The sequence below is a fragment of the Heloderma suspectum genome, chromosome 1 (genome assembly GCF_057233095.1).
Source record: "Heloderma suspectum isolate Gila_16-S chromosome 1, 16-S_ref, whole genome shotgun sequence".
NCBI classification, from domain to species: Eukaryota; Metazoa; Chordata; class Lepidosauria; order Squamata; family Helodermatidae; genus Heloderma; species Heloderma suspectum.
In genome coordinates, this window is record NC_139458.1 from 9519402 (window position 1) to 9538984 (window position 19583).

The 19583-nt window shown below is 46.3% G+C and overlaps 1 protein-coding gene across 1 annotated transcript; it reads right to left on the minus strand.

Moving 5' to 3' along the window:
• Positions 1-585: 585 nt before the first annotated feature.
• On the minus strand, positions 586-18408 carry ACTR10 (actin related protein 10). The gene is made up of 13 exons (XM_084835384.1): positions 18251-18408; positions 14734-14806; positions 12707-12789; positions 11590-11698; positions 10458-10565; positions 10139-10206; positions 9632-9711; positions 7994-8029; positions 5573-5652; positions 5408-5481; positions 4436-4517; positions 3057-3258; positions 586-2556 (listed from the first exon to the last, which is right to left on the minus strand). The coding sequence occupies exons 1-13, from the start codon at positions 18325-18327 to the stop codon at positions 2375-2377; spliced, it is 1254 nt and encodes a 417-aa protein (XP_084691510.1). The 5' UTR covers positions 18328-18408; the 3' UTR covers positions 586-2374.
• Positions 18409-19583: the final 1175 nt, after the last annotated feature.

A 19583-nucleotide genomic window follows, 5' to 3' on the forward strand; every position in this document is an offset into this window, starting at 1 on the left:
CCTGTGATTGTAGTCTCACATTCAGAGAGAGATCCACGTCTTCTCAGTCTTCGTGAACAGTTTGCCAGTTCCTGAAAGGCTTCCTCAGTATTTTGCTTAATCTTCTGGTATGTGTGAGTATGCAAGTTCCTATGTAAAGGAAATTTTGTGTATTTTTAATTTAAAATGCTTTTCTTTTCATGAATTGGTTTTCAGGACCTCTACAGTTCTTTGCTTTTCTCGGAACTATATATATTCATAGTGGAGCCTAAGACCACTTTCAGTTTGACGATACTCATATATGCATATACTTTGCATGTATGTATCTTATTTTTGGTTTGGCTAGGTCTATGGATTTATGCCTGAACTGCTGAGGGTTTTTTTTAACATATATTTAGGATGGAATTCTTTAAAAATTGTTTGTTTTGATAATTGCAAGTGGAGACATTGCAATATCCTATATTATCAATAGGTGTGAATAATTTGGATTGATGTGTGTATATTTGACAAAAGCATGGGAACACAACGTATCAAGGATGTCATCATCTGACCGCTGCATAAATTCTATGTGAGGGATGTATACTTACAGCAAAATACACACCTCATGTGGATGATACAACCATTTATGTTTATTGAGCATCTCAGACCGGAAAACTGGGCTGTACCTTTTTAAAATAACCAACTAACTTACTTGATGGAGGCCAGCTGGAGGCAATGGTGACTTGGAAGCTTCAAGTCCAGGGTAAACTGGATGCTTGATACAAAGTGAAAGCGAGATAGGGAAGTAGCAGGATACAAGATCAGCAAGGCTGTAGATAGCTCCCAGCATCCTCCTCAGGGGCCCATGCTATGACCTGGAGTGTAACACACCTTTTGCATTGTATATTACAGGGGTCTCCAACACTACGTGCATGGACACTGCCAATGGCGTGTGTGAAGGGGTCCCCAATGTGATGCCCACAGGCCCCCGCAAAGCTTTTTATTTCCCCCCTTGTATATATGTACATGAATTTGTATATATCCATAGCAATGAATACATATGAAATGCATACAACTTTCTAGCAATTAGACATAGGCTTCAACAAAGGCAGATGACCTATCCAAATAGGTATCCATTTGAAGGTGGTGTCTATATGTCACCTGTTCAAGTATTGAAAGCGTTGTAAGGGCCTCAGTCCATTGCACTATAGGAAGTCAGTGTTTATCCTTCCAATGTTGTAATGTCAGCCTTTTAGTTGTCAAAAGGGCGCAGAGAATCCGTTTACGCTGACTGTCTGTTAATTTCCATGAAGCAGGTAAGTAATTTAAAACAGCGCGTACATCAGTGAATATTAAAGACTGTTCCAATATAACATCTACCTGTATAATAACCTCCTCCCAAAAAGAAGCAACGACTGGACATTGCCAAAACATATGTTTAAAAGAAGCATTAGCTGTATTAATTCAGCAATTAGCTGAATTAACCAGGGCTCCCCAACCTTTCTGGACCCGTGGGAACATTTGGGAATTTGAGAAACTGCTCTGGGCACCACCACAAAATCAGCTGATCACCACTTTGGCATCTACCTGTCACATCTGTAGATCTTAGGCTGTGTCTTATTCAGCAAAAACGTTTTGTTTCATGTCTATTGGGCACCACAACGTCTCTTTAATACAGGATTGTCTGATTTGGCGAGTCTTTTCCTCATCATTCATTTGTTAGTCTTGAGGACTGTGATAATGCACATTACCACATCCTGGTAAAAGCTTTCTTGAATTATTGTTTGCATCGCTATTTGCCCATGCTTGTATACCTAGACAAAAATGGTTCTCCACCTCTGTCTTGGCTGCCTTCTGTCACAGCAAGCATATGCCTCCTCCCTCTACTTCCAGTCATACAGGAGGTAGCATGGAACATGGGGGATGTGGCAGCTAAACAAGGCAAAGGCTACCAATGCCAATCTTAATCAGGCATCTGTTTCCTTCCCACAAGCAAAGCCAGGGGTCTTTTTACCGATTTCCAGGGGAAACACACAAGGTTGAGGACATTTATTTTTAATGTTTTAAGCAACTACTACTGTGACAAACATCACATTGATTTTGGCAGACAGAGTTGCATATGCAGTTTTAGGTTCCAAGCAGTTTCTTTTTTCTTTTAACTATATCTAAATACTTTAAGTAATTATAACAGTTGACAGCTTGGGCACTTATCTTGTAATTCCTGTACATATAAATAACTGTATCACTGGGGTATCATCTTAAGCCGGTGTAGCCAACACAAGGGGACAAACGTGGCCAAAATCTTGCCCACTGCCCCAGAACTCAATCTTTCAGCTGCATCACAGTCTAAACATCAGGAGAAGGAGCAAGGAAGGGGGCACCATGATGTGAACAAACTCCCGTCTCAGGCAGACTCCTATTTCTCTGTGGAAAAAGCCCTTTTCATCAGGGGCGGAGGTGTTTTTCCGACATCAAACATCATTTCCAAAGGAGGGTTACTGAGGCAACACCAGTCAGGGATCCGGCCCGTCTGGCTGTAGTATTCCTTTGATACCGAACGACTTCCAAGGATGTCCTGGAGGGCTCCAAAAATAGCTCCTGTAATGTGGAACAACACATAGGTTTTGGACTCCTGGGACAACAGCATAGTAGCGAGAGATAAAAGTGCAACTACCTCACTGGGCTTTTGTGAGGATAAATAGTGTGGGTGGGTGGGGAGAGACACCATGTATGCTACCAGTGGAGGCTGGTGGCCCTGATGTCAGTGGGGCGGTAAATCCTCGGATAGCTCTTTTAGAGTTCCGACTGAAAACCTGGAGCAGATTCACTGCCCGCTAACATCAGAGCCACCAGCCTCCACTGTATGCCACCCTAAGCTCTTTGAAGGGAGCGGGGGCACATGCAATCGGATCTATCAATAAAATTAAAATAAGAGGCTCCTCTTTGTCACCCAAGGCTTCATCTGAACGTGGGGCACGTGACTCTTCTGGATTTGTCCTCACATGGGTTCAAGGAAGGACTGGCGTTACGGGGCCCCTGAAGAATGCGCAGAGCCCCCCAGTAATCTCCAGAGTAGTCCACAGGTGTTTCAGACTCACCTCCCAGCCACGCCACACAGTTGGGCTTGGCAGGTGGCGTATGCACGCGGAAGGTCTTCGAGGCCAGCGTCTCCTTGTACTTCGGCTTCTCCACCAGGTATCTTATTTCTGCCATTAACCTGTGCAGGAATCCTGGCAACATGGCAGTGCCGCCAATCACCACCAAATTCTCAGCCAGCTGCTTTCTGGTATCTATTGGGCACTGACAGAAGGAGGAAGGGGAGACGGAGATAAAAACGTTTCGCTCCAGCCATAAACTAAACAAGATCCACTGCACGGCAGACCAGGAGGGCAGGTTTTCCCGCACTGCAGGGAAAAGGGAAGTTGGCTTCCCACTGCAACAGCTCATGTGCCAGCCAACTTTCCATTCTCCGCCTGGCACAGCCCCTGCCACCTCCCTTCCTTGGTGACAGGTTTGGAATTTACCACTCTCCTGGGGCAAGAAGCAATGGTTGAGAATCCAAGCGAAGAGCCTACGGCTGCCAGACAAGGGAGACAAAGTTGGCTACTGGAATTTGAAGTATTCTTTGGCTCTCTTTTTATTTTAATGGCTTACTGGGCTTTTTAAGACCAAAGGAAGTCAGAGAGCCACACATGATGCTCAACATGACTTATAGCAGCAGGAAAATCACTTGCCCCATTTGTCTTCTTAAGTGCTGCTGGATGAATGTACAGGAAAGGTAGGGACACTTTTTCAGTCCAAGGGTCAAGTTCCAATCTGGGAACGGTCTTAGGGGCTGCATTCCATCTGCGGGTGTGTCCAAAGACAAAATGAGTGTAGCCAAAGGCAGAAAGGGACCAAAATGTGATTTACTAATTTTAAGCCAACTCACGAGTAAGAGGGGCTGAATCAGTCAGTAGCACTTTATACTCAGAAGGGCAAGGACGGATAGAATCACTCAGCAGTTTCCTCCCCAGGCCCTCTCCCAAGCAGGAAAAAGCGCATACCTCCAATCAGTAGCTGATGGGAAAGAAGAGCTTTTCCTGCTGGGAGAGGCGGCGGGTGCAGGGGACGAACTGGCAGGCTGGACAGGGAGCCCCCACATGGGCTGCATTCACAGCATGATATACAGTGATTCCCTTCCACTCCTTCACCAGGACTCACTTGCCCAGAGACAGTGGAGGGAAGCAAATCAGAATAGCGGATGGGCAGCCACCCTCACGGAAACCGCACGGCTACCTGGAGGTTCGCTGTGGCTGTTAGTAGTCCGAGAGCAGCAGATGGAAGGACCCGCTGTTTTGCTGGGTATCTATGTTTGTTAATACTATGATGGGTTTAGGGGAAGGAATTCATTCTTGGTGGAGCTGGACCAGCACAAGAGAAGCAAAAGGCCAGCCCACACAACTTGTACAAGTTAAAAATGTAATAATAATAATACCTCGACAAGCGAGTCCAGTATTAAAGTGGCCACTGATTTCTCCTCGTTATCCTGCTCAAAGAGTATTTCAGCAACAGAATCTCTGTTGGCAAGAAACAAAAGGAGTAATCCACAAAGAGAATAAAGCACCATTTCTATTCCAGAGATTAGAGAACACCACCCATTCCCTCCCCAGTTGTCCAACTGATCTGAAAGGAACTAAACTGATTTTAGGGCATACCCAGAGGATCAGATACGTTACGTCCAGTCCCCACACCAGGGGTCCCCAGCCCTTTTGGTCTGGTGGGCACATCTGGAATTTTGAGAGCGTTGTGAGCACTCTCACAAAATGGCTGCCATCAGGGGGGCTTGCCCATTCATAAAACGGCTACCCTGGTGAGCATGGCCAGTCACAAAACACTCATTTCCTAGAAGGCAAACTGGTGAGGCTAAAAGAAAAGTAACTTGTCCAACAACCTAAGTACAAGGTAGACGTGGGGGCTGAGCTCTAAAACACAAAGCCACACTTTTGAATCCAAATAGAGATGGTGTTCATTTCAATTCATATATTTCTATACCGCCCCACAGCCAAAGCTCTTTGTACCGCCCCACAGCTTTGCAGCACCTCACTACGCAGTACACCAGCTTCCCAGTTTAAAAATTAAAGCAATCTTAACGAAGTAAAATAGAAATCAGGAGGGACAGGGAGCCTGTCAGGTGCCAAGGGAGACGTCCACAGGCACCACCATGTTGGATGGCCTACGCTAACCTCCTGGTTGGCTAAATGTCTTTACAGGGCTGTCTGCTGGACAATCAAGGGTGATGACCCTCCAGATCTGCACATCCTGCCCCTGCACAGCAGGTCAAATCCAGTGGGAGGGACCGTGCAGATGTCACCCAGTAAAATCCTTGCCCCAAAGCAGTATATTACTGAAAGCGTGGGGTAACTTGAGCCCTGTTATAGTAACACAAAAAATCTGTCGTATTCCTAACCTGATTGCTCCATTCACATGCAAAATCTTCTCTCCATCCAGTGGATAATCTACATCTGGAGGTGGAGTTGGACGCTAGGATAGAATGAACACTAGTAAAAAAAGAAGACATTTTAAAACATTGAATGTCTTCTACTAAACTGGACATTGTTTACTTTCCACCTACCTCAGCACTGCCATCCATATTGAACTTTGCTGCCTGAATTTTCAGCCCCCGCTGGAGGTCACTCACAAAACAAGTGCGAACTTCAGGGACAGAAAAAGGTGTTTAGATGATTCTCCATCATTATTTCTATCACAGTTTTAATGTGCAAAGTGCTTTATAAACCTCTACTTTGATATGCTGACCGATTCTAGGAGTGGGAATTCTGGTGCATGTGTGAAACTCCCCTGATTGTACAGGGCCTTCATTCACTTCAATGGAGGAAGCTGTGGAAATGGATCTGCTCCCTCCATTGGAATGGACTGTGGAACCCCCACAGGTGCAGGAGATTTCTAGATGGGATGCAGATCTTTATAAATGCCACGTGTGATTTACACAGAATAAAATCAATTTCCTAGGGGTGTAAACCTCCCTGCAGAAAGCTGTGGGTCATGTTTACTTGCAGAAACATTCCTCAGTAAAGCTCCCCCACCCCTGTTTTCAAAGACTGAAAAGACTGTCAGCGAGTTACGCATGATAACGGTGTGAGCTAGGAACAAATCCTTGGATACAGCCTCCAGCAGGGGTGCAGATCCTCTTTCAGCCTGAATCCAATTTCGGAGGAGTTCTTGGTGGCCGCACTCCAGTGGTGGGTGGGGTCAAAGGCAAAAGGGGCAGGATCACCCCCCCCACACCCAAATATCAAAAACACCAGCACAGGTTAGCTGAAAGCTCTTACTGCTTTTCTTATGTAACTAAGCCAAATAAGAGGCATTTCAGCCTTCTAGGATGGGGAAAAACTGCACCAAGGCCAGGAAAGCTGCACAAGGCCAGGAAACCACCACACGACTGGAAGTTGGGGGAAAGGGCTGGGGCATGGCCCTAATGGGCCAAATTGGGACCCCCAGAGGGCCACAAGTGACCCACACTAATTTAGGGTTCGGCATGTAAAGTTCTGCCTTCATGGATCACTGCCGTGTTGTGGCGAAGGGGCTTGCGTAACTCAGTGAAGCCATAAGCTATGCCGTGCAGGGCTACCCAAGACGGACAGGTCATGGTGGAGAGTTCTGACAAAATGTGGTCCACCGGAGAAGGAAATGGCAACCCACTCCAGTATTCTTGCCAAGAAAACCCCATGGAACGTATCACAAGGCTAAAAGAGATGACGCTGGAAGGTGAGCCCCTCAGGTCAGAAGGCGTCCAATATACTACTGGGGAAGAGCAGAGGGAATTTCCAAGTAGCGCCAGAAACAGTGAAGCGGCTGGGCCAAAGCCGAAAGGACACTCAGCTGTGGATGTGTCTGGTGGTGAAAAGAAAGTCCGATGCTGAAAAGAACAATATTGTTTAGGAACCTGGAATGTCAGATCAATGAATCAAGGTAAGCTGGAGGTGGTCAAACATGAGATGGCAAGATTGAACATCGACATCTTGGGAATCAGCAAACTGAAATGGATAACCAAGGGCGAATTTGATTCAGGTGACCATTATATCTACTACTGTGGGCAAGAATCCATTAGAAGAAATGGAGTAGCACTCATAGTCAATAAAAAGGTGGGAAAAGCAATACTGGGGTACAATCTCAAAAATGATAGAATGATCTCAGTACGAATCGAAGGCAAACCATTCAACATCACAGTAATTCAAGTCTATGCCCCAACCACTGAGGCCGAAGAAGATGAGGTTGATCGGTTCTATGAAGACCTACAACACCTTCTAGAATTAACACCAAAAAAAGATGTCCTCTTCATCATAGGGGATTGGAATGCTAAAGTAGGAAGTCAAGAAATCACCGGGACAACAGGCAAGCATGGCCTTGGTGTACAAAATGAAACAGGACAAAGGCTAATAGAGTTTTGCCAAGAGAACACGCTGATCATAGCAAACACTCTTTTCCAACAGCACAAGAGACGACTCTACACATGGACATCACCAGATGGTCAATATCCAAATCAGATTGATTATGTACTTTGCAGCCAAAGATGGAGAAGCTCCATACAGTCAGTAAAAACAAGATCTGGAGCAGACTGTGGCTCAGATCCTGAGTTTCTTGTTGCAAAATTTCGGCTTAAATTGAAGAACGTACGGAAAATCACTAAACCATTCAGGTATGACCTAAATCGTAATGAATATGAACTTGAGCACGCTCCGAGAGAGAGACAGGAAGGCCTGGTGTGCTATGGTCCATGGGGTCACGAAGAGTTGGACATGACTTAACGACTGAACAACAACAACAACGTAAAGTTCAAACTGCTTCGCAAGGTTCCAAGCTGAAAAACTAAAACATTACTCCATGTTACAGAACATCTGAGGCTGCAACATTAGCTGCTGCTATTCAGCTGAAGGGAACTTAAAGAGAGGCATCTGACCATTTTGTGACAATCTACTGTGTATATCTAATGAGGAGGAAAGCTAAGCTAAGATTTGTATGAAGAAAGGTATTTTACCTGTTATGTCTTCTACAATGTCTTCTGGAACAGAACCTAAAACACAGGAAATCGTTTAGTCCAACACACCTGGAATTAGCAGCAATAGAACCCAAACACAGAGCACACTGAGAATTTAGTACGAATAAGCCGAAATAATATTACAAGATAAGCTGACATTAAAACATACACTCTCCCCAAGCTAATAGAATTGCAGTGTCTGGAACTTTGCATTTAAAGATTCCCTCCACGCCCCCACCCCCCGATTGTACAACAGAAGGATAATGTTGTTTATCTTGGATGGTGTAGACTGGAATACATTAAATCAAGTGCGTTGCAAATTCTCTGTCTGTCTGTCTGTCTGTCTGTCTATCTATCTATCTATCTATCTATCTATCTATCTATCTATCCGTTCATTCATTCCATTTCTATACTGCCCAATAGCCGAAGCTCTCTGGGAGGTTCACAAAAATTAAAACTACAAGGTGCAGCATAAAACAATATAATATATGAAAGCTTAAATCCACAATATAACAGTACAACCAGAATAAAACCTAGCAGCAGTGCGGAGATTTAAAATGCAGATTTAAAACACCAGAGCTAAAGGACTAGGAAGCTAAAATGCTAAAATACTGGAAGAAAAAGGTGCCAACCAGGCACTGAAAGGAGTACAATGTAGGCACCAGGCGAGGGAGCTCATTCCACAGCTGGGGTGCCACAGCAGAAAAGGCCCTCTTCCTGGTAGCCACCCGCCTCGCTTCCTTTGGCAGGGGCTCCCAGAGGAGGGCCGCTGAGGATGATCTTAAGGTCCGGGCAGGCACGTATGGGAGGAGGCGATCCTTCAGATAACTGGGCCCTGAGCCATTTAGGTCTTTGAACATTAATACCAGCTCTTTGAATCGGGCCTGGAAATGGACTGGCAGCCAGTCTGGACTGGCAAAGCCATGGACTGGCAAAGCTGATTTGACTGGAAAAGTACTGGCGTAATGTGATCTCATACGCTCCGGGAGAGAGCGCAGGACAGGAAGGACTGGCGTGCTATGGTCCATGGGGTCACGAAGAGTCAGACACGACTGAACAACAACAACAAATGTGATCTCATTAGCCAGTCCCTGTTAACACTTGCTGCCTTATTTTGGACCAGCTGAAGTTTCCGGACCGTTTTCAAAGGCAGCCCCACGTATAAACCACTGCAGTAATCCAGACGAGAGTTTATCAGAGCATGGATAACTGTAGCTGTCCAAATAGCCTAAGCTGATAAAAGGTGCTCGATGCCACTGAGTCCACCTGTGACTCAAGTTACAGTTCTGGGTCCAACAGCACCCTCAAACTATGAACCTGATCCTTTAGGGGGAGTGCAACCCCCTCCAGAACAGGTTGAACATCACCTAGCTGGGCAGACAAACCACCCATTAACATTAACCAACATGCCCCTTGTTGGAAAAAATATTTATTGGATTTATTGGTCCACTGCTTCTTGGGGCCATTAAGTCTCCATGAATAATATTTGTTTTCATGGAGACAGGAGGTTGCCTGCTAATTTTCTTTTTGTAATGCTGATAAGCAAGATGAGGAAGAAAAAGGGATTTATGTAATCCATCCTCCCCCAGAACAGATCAAATGAGAAGCATCCCTCTCGTATCAGCAAGGATAAGTTACCCATCACCGAGGGAAGGCTCTGTCCTTTGGTGGTTCCTGTATCCACAGTGCTCTGCTCCAGTAGCTGGTACTCCAGCTCTCTAAAGGATTGGATAGTAGGCATTATTTTAACAAAGAGTTATTAGTCCTCTAGCATTCATCTAACACGATACATCGGTACTACAGCTCATTCCCAGCTTTATGCTGCGTATGAGACACACAGCGGTTATCATATGGCTTTTGTAAGTATTTCACGAAGGGCTGCAAGGCAATTTGAGCATATGCACAGGGATGGTTCAGACATAACATTTTCAATCCCCCCAACTGAGGTAAAACTCCATCTTGTGAATTTTAGCCTCCATGCCCTGTGGTTTGCAGGCCTGGTTCAGAGGAGGGCATGCACAAGCACAGGTTTCCTTTCCAGTTTTCCAAATTATGGTTGGGGGATTGAAAATGTTACATTTGAACAACTCAAAATTAAATCACCATGGTATGAATGCTTTGACAAAATATTTGGTGCCAACTTACTTGTGAATGGCTTTTCCTCCCAATGGAAGGGCCCCCCAGCAGCTGAGAACTGGAATTCCTTCATAAATCTGCAAGCAGCTAAGGATGTTTCATTGATTGTATTTATGATATAAGAGGCCAGATACAAGCACCACGTACCACACACCCACTTTTGCAAATGGCAGCCTTACCACAGGAGAACAGTCATTTTGGAAGAACGGATACACTTTTATTTAGTAATTTCATTCGTTTAAGATAATTTTGAGGATAAAAGCTCTCTTGAGTAACACTTGCCTCCTTCATGCTATGGGGAAAGGGGGAAAAAGAGAGAAAAAGATACAGGTAGGACCAGACTTTCTGTATAGCCACAGTCCAAGACCATCGCAGAATTAATCCCAAGGGTCAGGAGAGACATCAGGTGGCTTGGGGCAAACAGCACTGAAGGAACCTGGAGGGAACACAGAGGCGACAAAGTCAGCACACTGCAAGATGACCGTGAAGGTCTGGCAGTGCTGCCACCATGCTTCGCCTGCAGAAGTGCCCTGCTTCGAGCCCTGGCATCGCCAGGTGAAAGGAACTGGTGAAGGGAAAGACCCCACTGCTAGAGACCCACTGCCAATCAGGGACAATAGCAGGCTATAAGGCAGCTTCTGATGCCTCCCAATTTCACACAGACGCAAGATCAGAACTGTTCAGTACACGCATTCTGTTTTACTCATGCAGTGTTTGTATTCTACTTTATCTACAGGAGCTGAAACACACACCTCCTTGTAAAGGGAGATATGGACACAGGGAACAACACCCCTGCAATGTCAACCACCTGCCTCAGCCCCCAGGGCCAACTGGCAGCTGCAATCCAATCGCATACAATGGCGGCTGTAAGCATCTAGCGATTTTTACAGCACTGTAGTTTGCGAACGTCCACATTCGTATTCAAACAGCTATCACGCTATGAGATTGGCCATTGCTCTTCCCTTTACATGTAACAGAAACTAAGGGTGAAATCCTATGCAAGTTTAAACAGAAAAATGTCCTACAACTCTCAGCCTGCCCCAGCCAGCCGTGCTGGGAGTTGTAGGACTTTTTTCTGTCTAAACATGCATAGGATTGCGCCCTTAATTGCACACACCAGTCTGCACTCTCTGTTCAAGTGGGTGGGAAAAACTTTGAGCAATCGCTCCATGAGCACCACTGGAGCAGATATATAGCTCTGGACTGCATTACCAAGCAAGTTCATGCCGGAACTGGGATCTGAAGCAGATCTCCTAGCGCTAAAGGTACTAATGGAAGGGAATCACATTGCAGGGTGTGCTGTGTATGCATCAAGAAAGCTTGATACAGTTTCAGCCTTCTGGCAGTCATTCAGTAGTGATTGCAGAAACTACAGAAAAAAACAGATGAGGCCGGAAAGTGCTTTTCTCACAAGCAAGCCAAGGAAACCTGAGCTACAGCAGATGCTTGAAATGCATTACCTCAAAATACTTGAAGAGAACCTTTGTGAGTGTCTCTCTGAAATGGGAAGGGCACAGCACAGACTCCACAATCACAACACGGCGGTCTCGGGGGTTTACCAGCAAGTGCCTGAAAAGTGAATGAATGAGACCAGAGAGCTGAATCAAAGCCAGTACCTGTTCTTCCATGTTTTCGTGTAAAAATTCATTTCCTACTTGGATTCTAGTAGACTCAGTAGTTTCTAAACATAGGCTGCAATCTTATGCACAATTACATGGGAGTAAATCCCATGTAACACAATGGGAGTTACTCCTGAGTAGACATGCACAGGACTGCATTGTTAATCCACCAACAAACCGGGACCACAAAGAACGTGAGCAGAGCCACGTATAGGAATGGCACTTCCTGGCACAGAAAAGCATGTGGCTCTTTTCCTTCCTGTCAATTGACAGATTACATCGGGGTAGAGCAACCTGGTGCCCTCCAGATGTTTTGGTTACAACTCCCATAAACCCCAGGCAACATGGCCAATGGTCAGAGATTTGGAGGGTGCCAGGTGGTCAGGTTAGGGAGGGACTTTAGCTCAATGGCAGAGCCCTGCTTTGTATGCAGAAGGGCCCAGGTTCAATCCCCGGCATCTCCAGGTAAGACTAGGAAGGAATCCCTCCTGAAATGCTAGAGAGATGCTGCCAATCAGTGTTGACAATATTGAGCTAGATGGACACCTCTTCAGTGCTGTTGTTATGGCTGTGACCTTCTGAGAAAGGACACTTAGGGATTTTAACACACCCTGGCCTAGCCCAGCTCATAAGACATAGCACAGAAGTGACACGATTCTTGTGTCTTGGGCTATAGTTCAAAGAGTGCTGCAGGCTCCTGCTGGCTACAGGCACCTGCTGGCCTCGGAGGAAGTGAGGAAAGGGAGGAAGCTTCCGTCTTTGACATAAACTAGCTTGCCTTGGTGCTAACAGCAGCCACCTCTAACTCTGGGACCCTCTTCTCAGATGCCGTACCAAATCCTATGCAATCCAAATGGAACTGGAAACTTCATCAGGCTTAGTACAAACATTATAGTGTTTTACTGTAACATGGTACCTAAGCAATCTCTTTCACTCAGTTCAGTGTAGCATCTCCTACCTGAAATAAAGCATGTGGATGAACTCCTTCAGATACGAATACAACTCTTCTGTATTAATGTTGCACTGAACAACTTTGATGGGCTGTGAGAAAAAAAAGTCAATCTGAAGCAATTTTGATTTAATACCATCACACACACATGTTGTACTGGCTACTTAAATAATATAAGGTTTAGAACCAGGTTTGATCTAGTGAGAATGTAGTGAACTTCCTGCTGTGCAAGACTCGCATATTAATAGCCCAATGCTACAGTCTAGCCCCAGGCTGCAGAATCTCAGACCCAGGGGCCAAATCTGGCCCTCTGGTGTTCTCCAGACAGCCATGTCCCTTTCCCTGGCTCCAGCCCCTTTCCCCTGCCCACCAATCATTTGGTGGTTTCCCAGCCTTTGTGCAGATCTTTCCCCATTCTAAAAGGCCCCTGAGAGCTCCTCCAAAATGGAATTCAGCCCTCAGGGTGAAAAGGTTCTACACCCCTGGTCTAGCCAACAGTTCTACTACACCTCAGATTGTCCCTAGTTGGCACACTAGTTGGTATCTTGTCTCCCAGCCCAGCTAGGTTTGGATAGGACCCCATGTAATATCACCACTGCCACTCCATAGTTTCTCTACACCCCAGAGGTTTCCTTGCAAGGCCTCAGACGGCTTACCCGCATCCTGAAATTCCTTGTATTTCCAGCTACAGCAGTGCAAGGGTACAGTAGCTGCTATTCTGTCCAGCTAAGATATTCTGCTTTGGCATCAAAGTAGCGCTTCATTGACTTATGCAGAGATGCAGCAACACTTATTCCATCGGCTCTACACTGTAGTAGCTGTTTTATCAATGGGAAAAACTAGAGTGACCCCTATACAAAGGATCAGAGTCAATTCAGAATCAGGGCATTATTAGGAAGAGGTAGAGAAGGAGTTTCATCAGATATGTTTGTGGAAAATAAGATTGTATTTGTAAACTGCTGGAATTTAACTTTCCAAATAAAGTCCAAATATATGTATAGTTTTCGTTATTATAGACAAACGCTGGACACTTTTGTAACTAAGCCTATAATTAAGCCTAAAGGCATATAACTGAAACAATAACATAATAGTGCCCTGTTTATTACTCCTATCTCCATTTCCTGTTTCCCCTGTGTCAAATTTTAAATTGTAAGATCCTCTGGACAGGAGCCTATCTTCTTATATTCTGTAGTCAGGGCTGGTGCCAGATTTTTGTAGGCCCTTGGCAGTGACACTGATGTCACCGCCTCCGCCTGCTCTGCTGCCATTGGGCTCCATGCCCGGCACTGCTGCTGCCATTCACTCCCCACTCCCACCTGGCAGGTTTGGACAGCCATTCAGATGGGAGCAAGCCACTGCTCAGTTTGGGTCAATGCTGGGCATTGCATTTCAAGGGATCTAAGATGGTAGCCACCCACCACGGATTGGAGCCGAGGTGGCTCAGCTCCCATTCAAAAATGTTGCCAGCTAGGCCAGCAAATTGGGGGCGGGGGGGATGGCTGGCTGGCTGGCTGGCGGCAGCAGCTCCAGCAGCAGTGCCAGGCAGGGGGCCCAATGCCAGGGGGTGGTGCGAGGGGGTGGGGCAGACATCACCCCTGGTGGGCCCTGCATGGGCCCCAGCAGCACTTGCCCCAGTATTCCTGGCCTGTGTAAAGCACCACATTCACACTGGTAGCACCAGATAAACAATAATTATTTTTATAATGCCAAAGAAAAAACAATGTTGGCATTATAGAACGAATACCAAAGCGAAAACCCTTGTATTTATTATTACATTTACATTCTGCCTTTTTTCCTCTTGCAAGGAACCCGAGGTGGCTTGCATGGTCCTCCTCCTCTCCATTTCATCCGCACAGCAATCCTGTGAGGTACTTCAGGCTGAGAGTCAGTGACTGGCCCAAAGTCACCCAGTGAGCTTCATGGCCAAATGGGGACTAGAACTGAGATCTTGAGTCCAAGACTCCAATCATTATACCACACAAGCATTTAACTCATATTAAATTGTTGGAAACACTGTTATTTTTAAAGAGGCTTACCTTTGAAATGCCGGGTTTCTTTATTTCACTGGGAATAATACATCTTGGGCCTGTTTCTCCTGCAAAGCCACATCTGGAAAATTAAGGTTACATAAATTCATACATTATTTAAATATATTCCAAACAACAAAAATATGGTTGTCTTGATGTTCTTGATAAACAAACTCAGTATTTCAGGAGACATCCACAAAGACAATGGTCTTGAAATACTCCTGTACAACATATTTGGTGTATGTGATTCACCCATGGTTAGAAAGAAGTTTTAAGAAGTTGTATCCCATAAACATTGCATGAATATAAAGAAAAACAAAGCAGCAAGTGCAAGGGAAGTTAAACCCATTCCACACCGCAAGCCCCATCAATTAAGAACTATTTTCTCCTTTTCATACTTAGAAAATGAATGATCTTCCTTCCTGGACTTGAGCACACATCTCTCACCTCTTTTCATTTTATGAGAGCAAACAGGCATTGACCCTAAAGCAACTCCATCTCTACCACTGCACCTGCTTTATCGAGCAACGTTCTAACTGGGACTCAAATGTCTGTAAAATCTACACAACATTAAAACATGAGGAAAAAGATGGAAGAAGAGCTGTCCTAGGGAGCCACACTATGGTGGGGAATGAAGAAGAGGACAAGACAATCCTCTAACAAGTGTGTGGAGAAACAAGAGTTTTCAGGAGATAAAAGAGGCGGGGAGAGAGATGAAATACATCTGAAGGAGTGAGCAAGGTAGGGATATCAGCGTTATGGGATGCCTCTTTATATGGTGGAATTAACTGGATTACGTAGGTAAGGGAAGCCCCCTCCTCCCTGAAATTGATCAAGACCTTGTATTAGAAAGGGAGAAGCTGCATACATTGAGTGAGGTCAGATAAAAATGGCAGGGTCCCAGATTTGATCACAGGTAGTGCCAGGTTGGGCTGGAAAAATTCCTGCCTGAAACCCTGGAGAGCTGTTGCCAGTCAGTGCTGACAATACTAGGCTAGATGGACCAAAGGTCTGACTCAGTATAAGGCAGCTTCCTATTTTCCTATGGATGGACACAGGAGTGTTTATCTCAGAACAAGTTTCAACTATTTCATACAAATGAATCAATAATGAAGGAGAGTGGTCTAAATCAAAAGAGCCAGTTTTGGCAGGCCCAAGAATTTCCTAGAACGTTTTTGGGCTTCCCCCCTCTCTTTTTGGCATTGTCCTCAGAATATATCCTGCCATTAGACATTTTTGGGAGAGGCATCTCTAGCTAAAAATGGCATCAGGGAGCAGGGCTGGGAAAGATCACTCTCTACTTGAGGGCCACTGGCAGTCAGACTAGACAAGACAGGGCTATGAACTGATACACCACATAACAAACTGCATTTTAAGCCCCTCTGTTTTAAAAGCAACTTGTCATTTGGAAGGTAATTTTGTGGGGTGGATGGGTGTCCAGATGACATCATCTTCTACTCATAAATCTCCCATGTTTTCCCACTGCTTCTTCCGTCTTTTTTCTTATTGCAAAAAATACATCATCATCATTTATTACATTTCTATACCGCCCAATAGCTGGAGCTTACAAAGATTAAAGACATTAAAAATAAAATATATAGAGATTAAAAGCCATTTACATAAAAAACACATGGACAATATACACAAAAGAAACATATCTAAAACAACTTCAAACAAACAATCTCAAAAACAAACAACCATAGCCATAAGACATTCCAGGATCAATTAAACACTTATCATATACTGCCAAATGCCTGGGAGAAGAGAAAGATCTTAACCCGGCACTGAAAAGATAACAATGTTGGCGCCAAGCAGGCCTCGACGGGGAAATCATTCCATAATTTGGAGGCCACCACCGAAAAGGCCCTCTCCCTTGTCGCTGTCTTCTGAGCTTCCCTTGATGTTGGCAGCTGGAGGAGGGCCTTAGATGCTGAGCATACTATATGGGTAGGTTCGTGTTGGGCAAGGCGCTCCGTCAGGTAGTGTGGTCCCAAGCTGTGTAAGGCTTTATAGGTTAAAACCAGCACCTTGAATTGGGCTCGGAAACATACAGGCAGCCAGTGCAAGCAGGCCAGAGTCGGTCTTGTATGTTGGACCTTCTGGTTCCCATTAGCAATCTGGCCGTCGCATTTTGCAGGAGCTGCAGTTTCCGAACCATCTTCAAAGGCAGCCCCACGTAGAGTGCATTGCAGTAATCTAACTTGGAGATTACCAGAGCACAGACAACTGAAGCCAGGTTATCCCTGTTCAGATAGGGGTGTAGCTGGGCTACGACAGAAGAAGCAGTGCAGAAACACAGGAGGATTGAAGATGCCTAGGATAGAATCCAATGTTAGAGTTTTGCTGTTGTTTATTCGGTCAGTCGCTTCTGACTCTTTGTGACTTCATGGACCAGCCCATGCCAGAGCTTCCTGTCGGCCGTCGCCACCCCCAGCTCCCCCAAGGTCGAGTCCGTCACCTCCAGAATATCATCCAGCCACCTTGCCCTTGGTCGGCCCCTCTTTCTTTTCTTCCACTTTCCCTAGCATCAGCATCTTCTCCAGGATATCCTGTCTTCTCATGATGTGGCCAAAGTACTTCAGTTTTGCCTTTAATATCATTCCCTCCCCTTAATATCATTCCCTCATGTTAGAGTACTCTAATGTTAGAGTAAACCCACTGAAATGAATGAGACTTCCTCTAGTCTCATTTACTTAAGTCTCATTCATTTCAAAGGGTCTAACTCTGGAAGGTCGGCAGGACAGCAGTTCGAGACCCGAGTGCTGCGTGACGGAGTGAGCTCCCGTCTTCAGCCCCAGCTTCTGCCAACCTAGCAGTTCGAAAGCAAGAAATTGCAAGAAGATAAATAGGTACCGCCTCGGCGGGAAAGGTGACAGCGTTCTGTGCACCTCGGTGTTCAGTCATGTCGGCCACATGACCACGGAAGCGTCTTCGGACAGCGCTGGCTCTTCGGCTTAGAAATGGAGATGAGCACCACACCCTAGAGTCGGACACGACTGGTTGGGGACACCTTTACCTTTACACTCTAAGTAAGGTTAACACTGGACTCAATCGCTGGATAAAATTCCATGTGAATGAAGCAGTGCGATTGCTCAGCAAAAGCCTTGCCTGGAGGCACCCCAGGAATTTTTGGAAAACTGGGGGCTTCCCTGAACTTTTCTAGGTTTTCCCCCGCAGTCCCCCCGCCCGCCCAAATAAGCTTCCACATCTCTAGGAGCCACAACCAGCATGAGAAAGGCGAAGACTTCCAGGACCGTGCGCCTCTTAGTACGGACACTGAGCTCAGGACGGAATGGGTCGGGGTGGGGTGGGGGGGGGTGGGGGGGGAGGAAAAGAGGGGAGGAACGAAAGACGGTATGATGCCGCCTTGGGCCTCTACGAGGCCTGTTAAAAACGCATTTATCAAACAATACAACAAAGCGCGCGGGAAGCGGGAGAGGAGCCGCTGCGCGGCCTCGGGAAGCCAACAGGGGGGCGCCGAGGGGCGGCAGCCGAGGGCTGGGAGGGGAGCGGGGAGGCCACTTACTTGGTGAAGGCCGCGCCCAGATCGATCACCACCGCGGTTTTCTCGCCGCCGCTCCCGAGGCCCTCGTACAGCGGCATCGCAGCGGCTCCCTCGGACAGAAGGAGGAAGCCAAGCCCGCGACGCTGGGGGTGAAAAAGGAAGGAGGGTCCTCTCTTGCCGCCGTCGCGCGGAGCTGATTGGCCAAGAGAGGCCGGCGGGGACCTTCCGTCAGGGCCGCCGCGCGTGTCAGGCATCACGAGGGCTGCCCCATCTCGCGCCTGGCCCCAGGAACTATTTTTGTTGTTTTGCAGGAATAAATTGTTGTTTTCCTTGCTGCTTTCAAGACCCTATCGGTTTTTATTATGTGTTTCATTACACTGCCTTGGGAGGGCTCCTGCCCTAGAAGGTGGCCAAGAAATATTTTAAATAAATAAATAAATGAATAAAAATATTCTGGGCGCTCCACAACTTCCCTAATTTCTTGCTGCTCTTCTTTGTGAGGAGCGGTGCACGCTCGTGACCGGTTCCCCCTTCCAAGCATTTTTTGGGGGGACATAGTGAAAATTTGGCTCCTTCCCACACACCTTCCTCAATCCCACCCCATGTATACTGGCCGATGAGTCATGAAAGGAAAGTCTGTTTTAGGGCACAAATCTATTGACTGTGTCCCTGTGATTGGAAACCCCTGAACTTAGAGGTGTCTGATAATCCAATCCATGGCGGGAGGAGCGGTGGAGATGATCTACCCCTCCCTGTCCTCCCACCCTGCAGATTTCACTTGTTGCTTATTCGGTCAGTCGCTTCTGACTCTTCATGACTTCATGGACCAGCCCACACCAGAGCTTCCTGTCGGCCGTCGTCACCCCCAGCTCCCCCAAGGTCAAGTCCGTCACCTCCAGAATATCATCCATCCATCTTGCCCTTGGTCGGCCCCTCTTCCTTTTGCCTTCCCCTTTCCCTAGCATCAGCATCTTCTCCAGGGTATCCTGTCTTCTCATGACGTGGCCAAAGTACTTCAGTTTTGCCTTTAAGATCATTCCCTCAAGTGAGCAGTCTGGCTTTATTTCCTGGAGGATGGACTGGTTTGATCTTCTTGCAGTCCGAGGCACTCTCAGAATTTTCCTCCAGCACCACAGTTCAAAAGTATCTATCTTCCTTCACTCAGCCTTCCTTATGGTCCAGCTCTCGCAGCCATAGGTTACTACGGGGAATACCATTGCTTTCACTATGCGGACCTTTGTTGTCAGTGTGATGTCTCTGCTCTTCACTATTTGATCAAGATTTGTCATTGCTCTCCTCCCAAGAAGTAAACGTCTTCTGATTTCCTGGCTGCAGTCAGCATCTGCAGTAATCT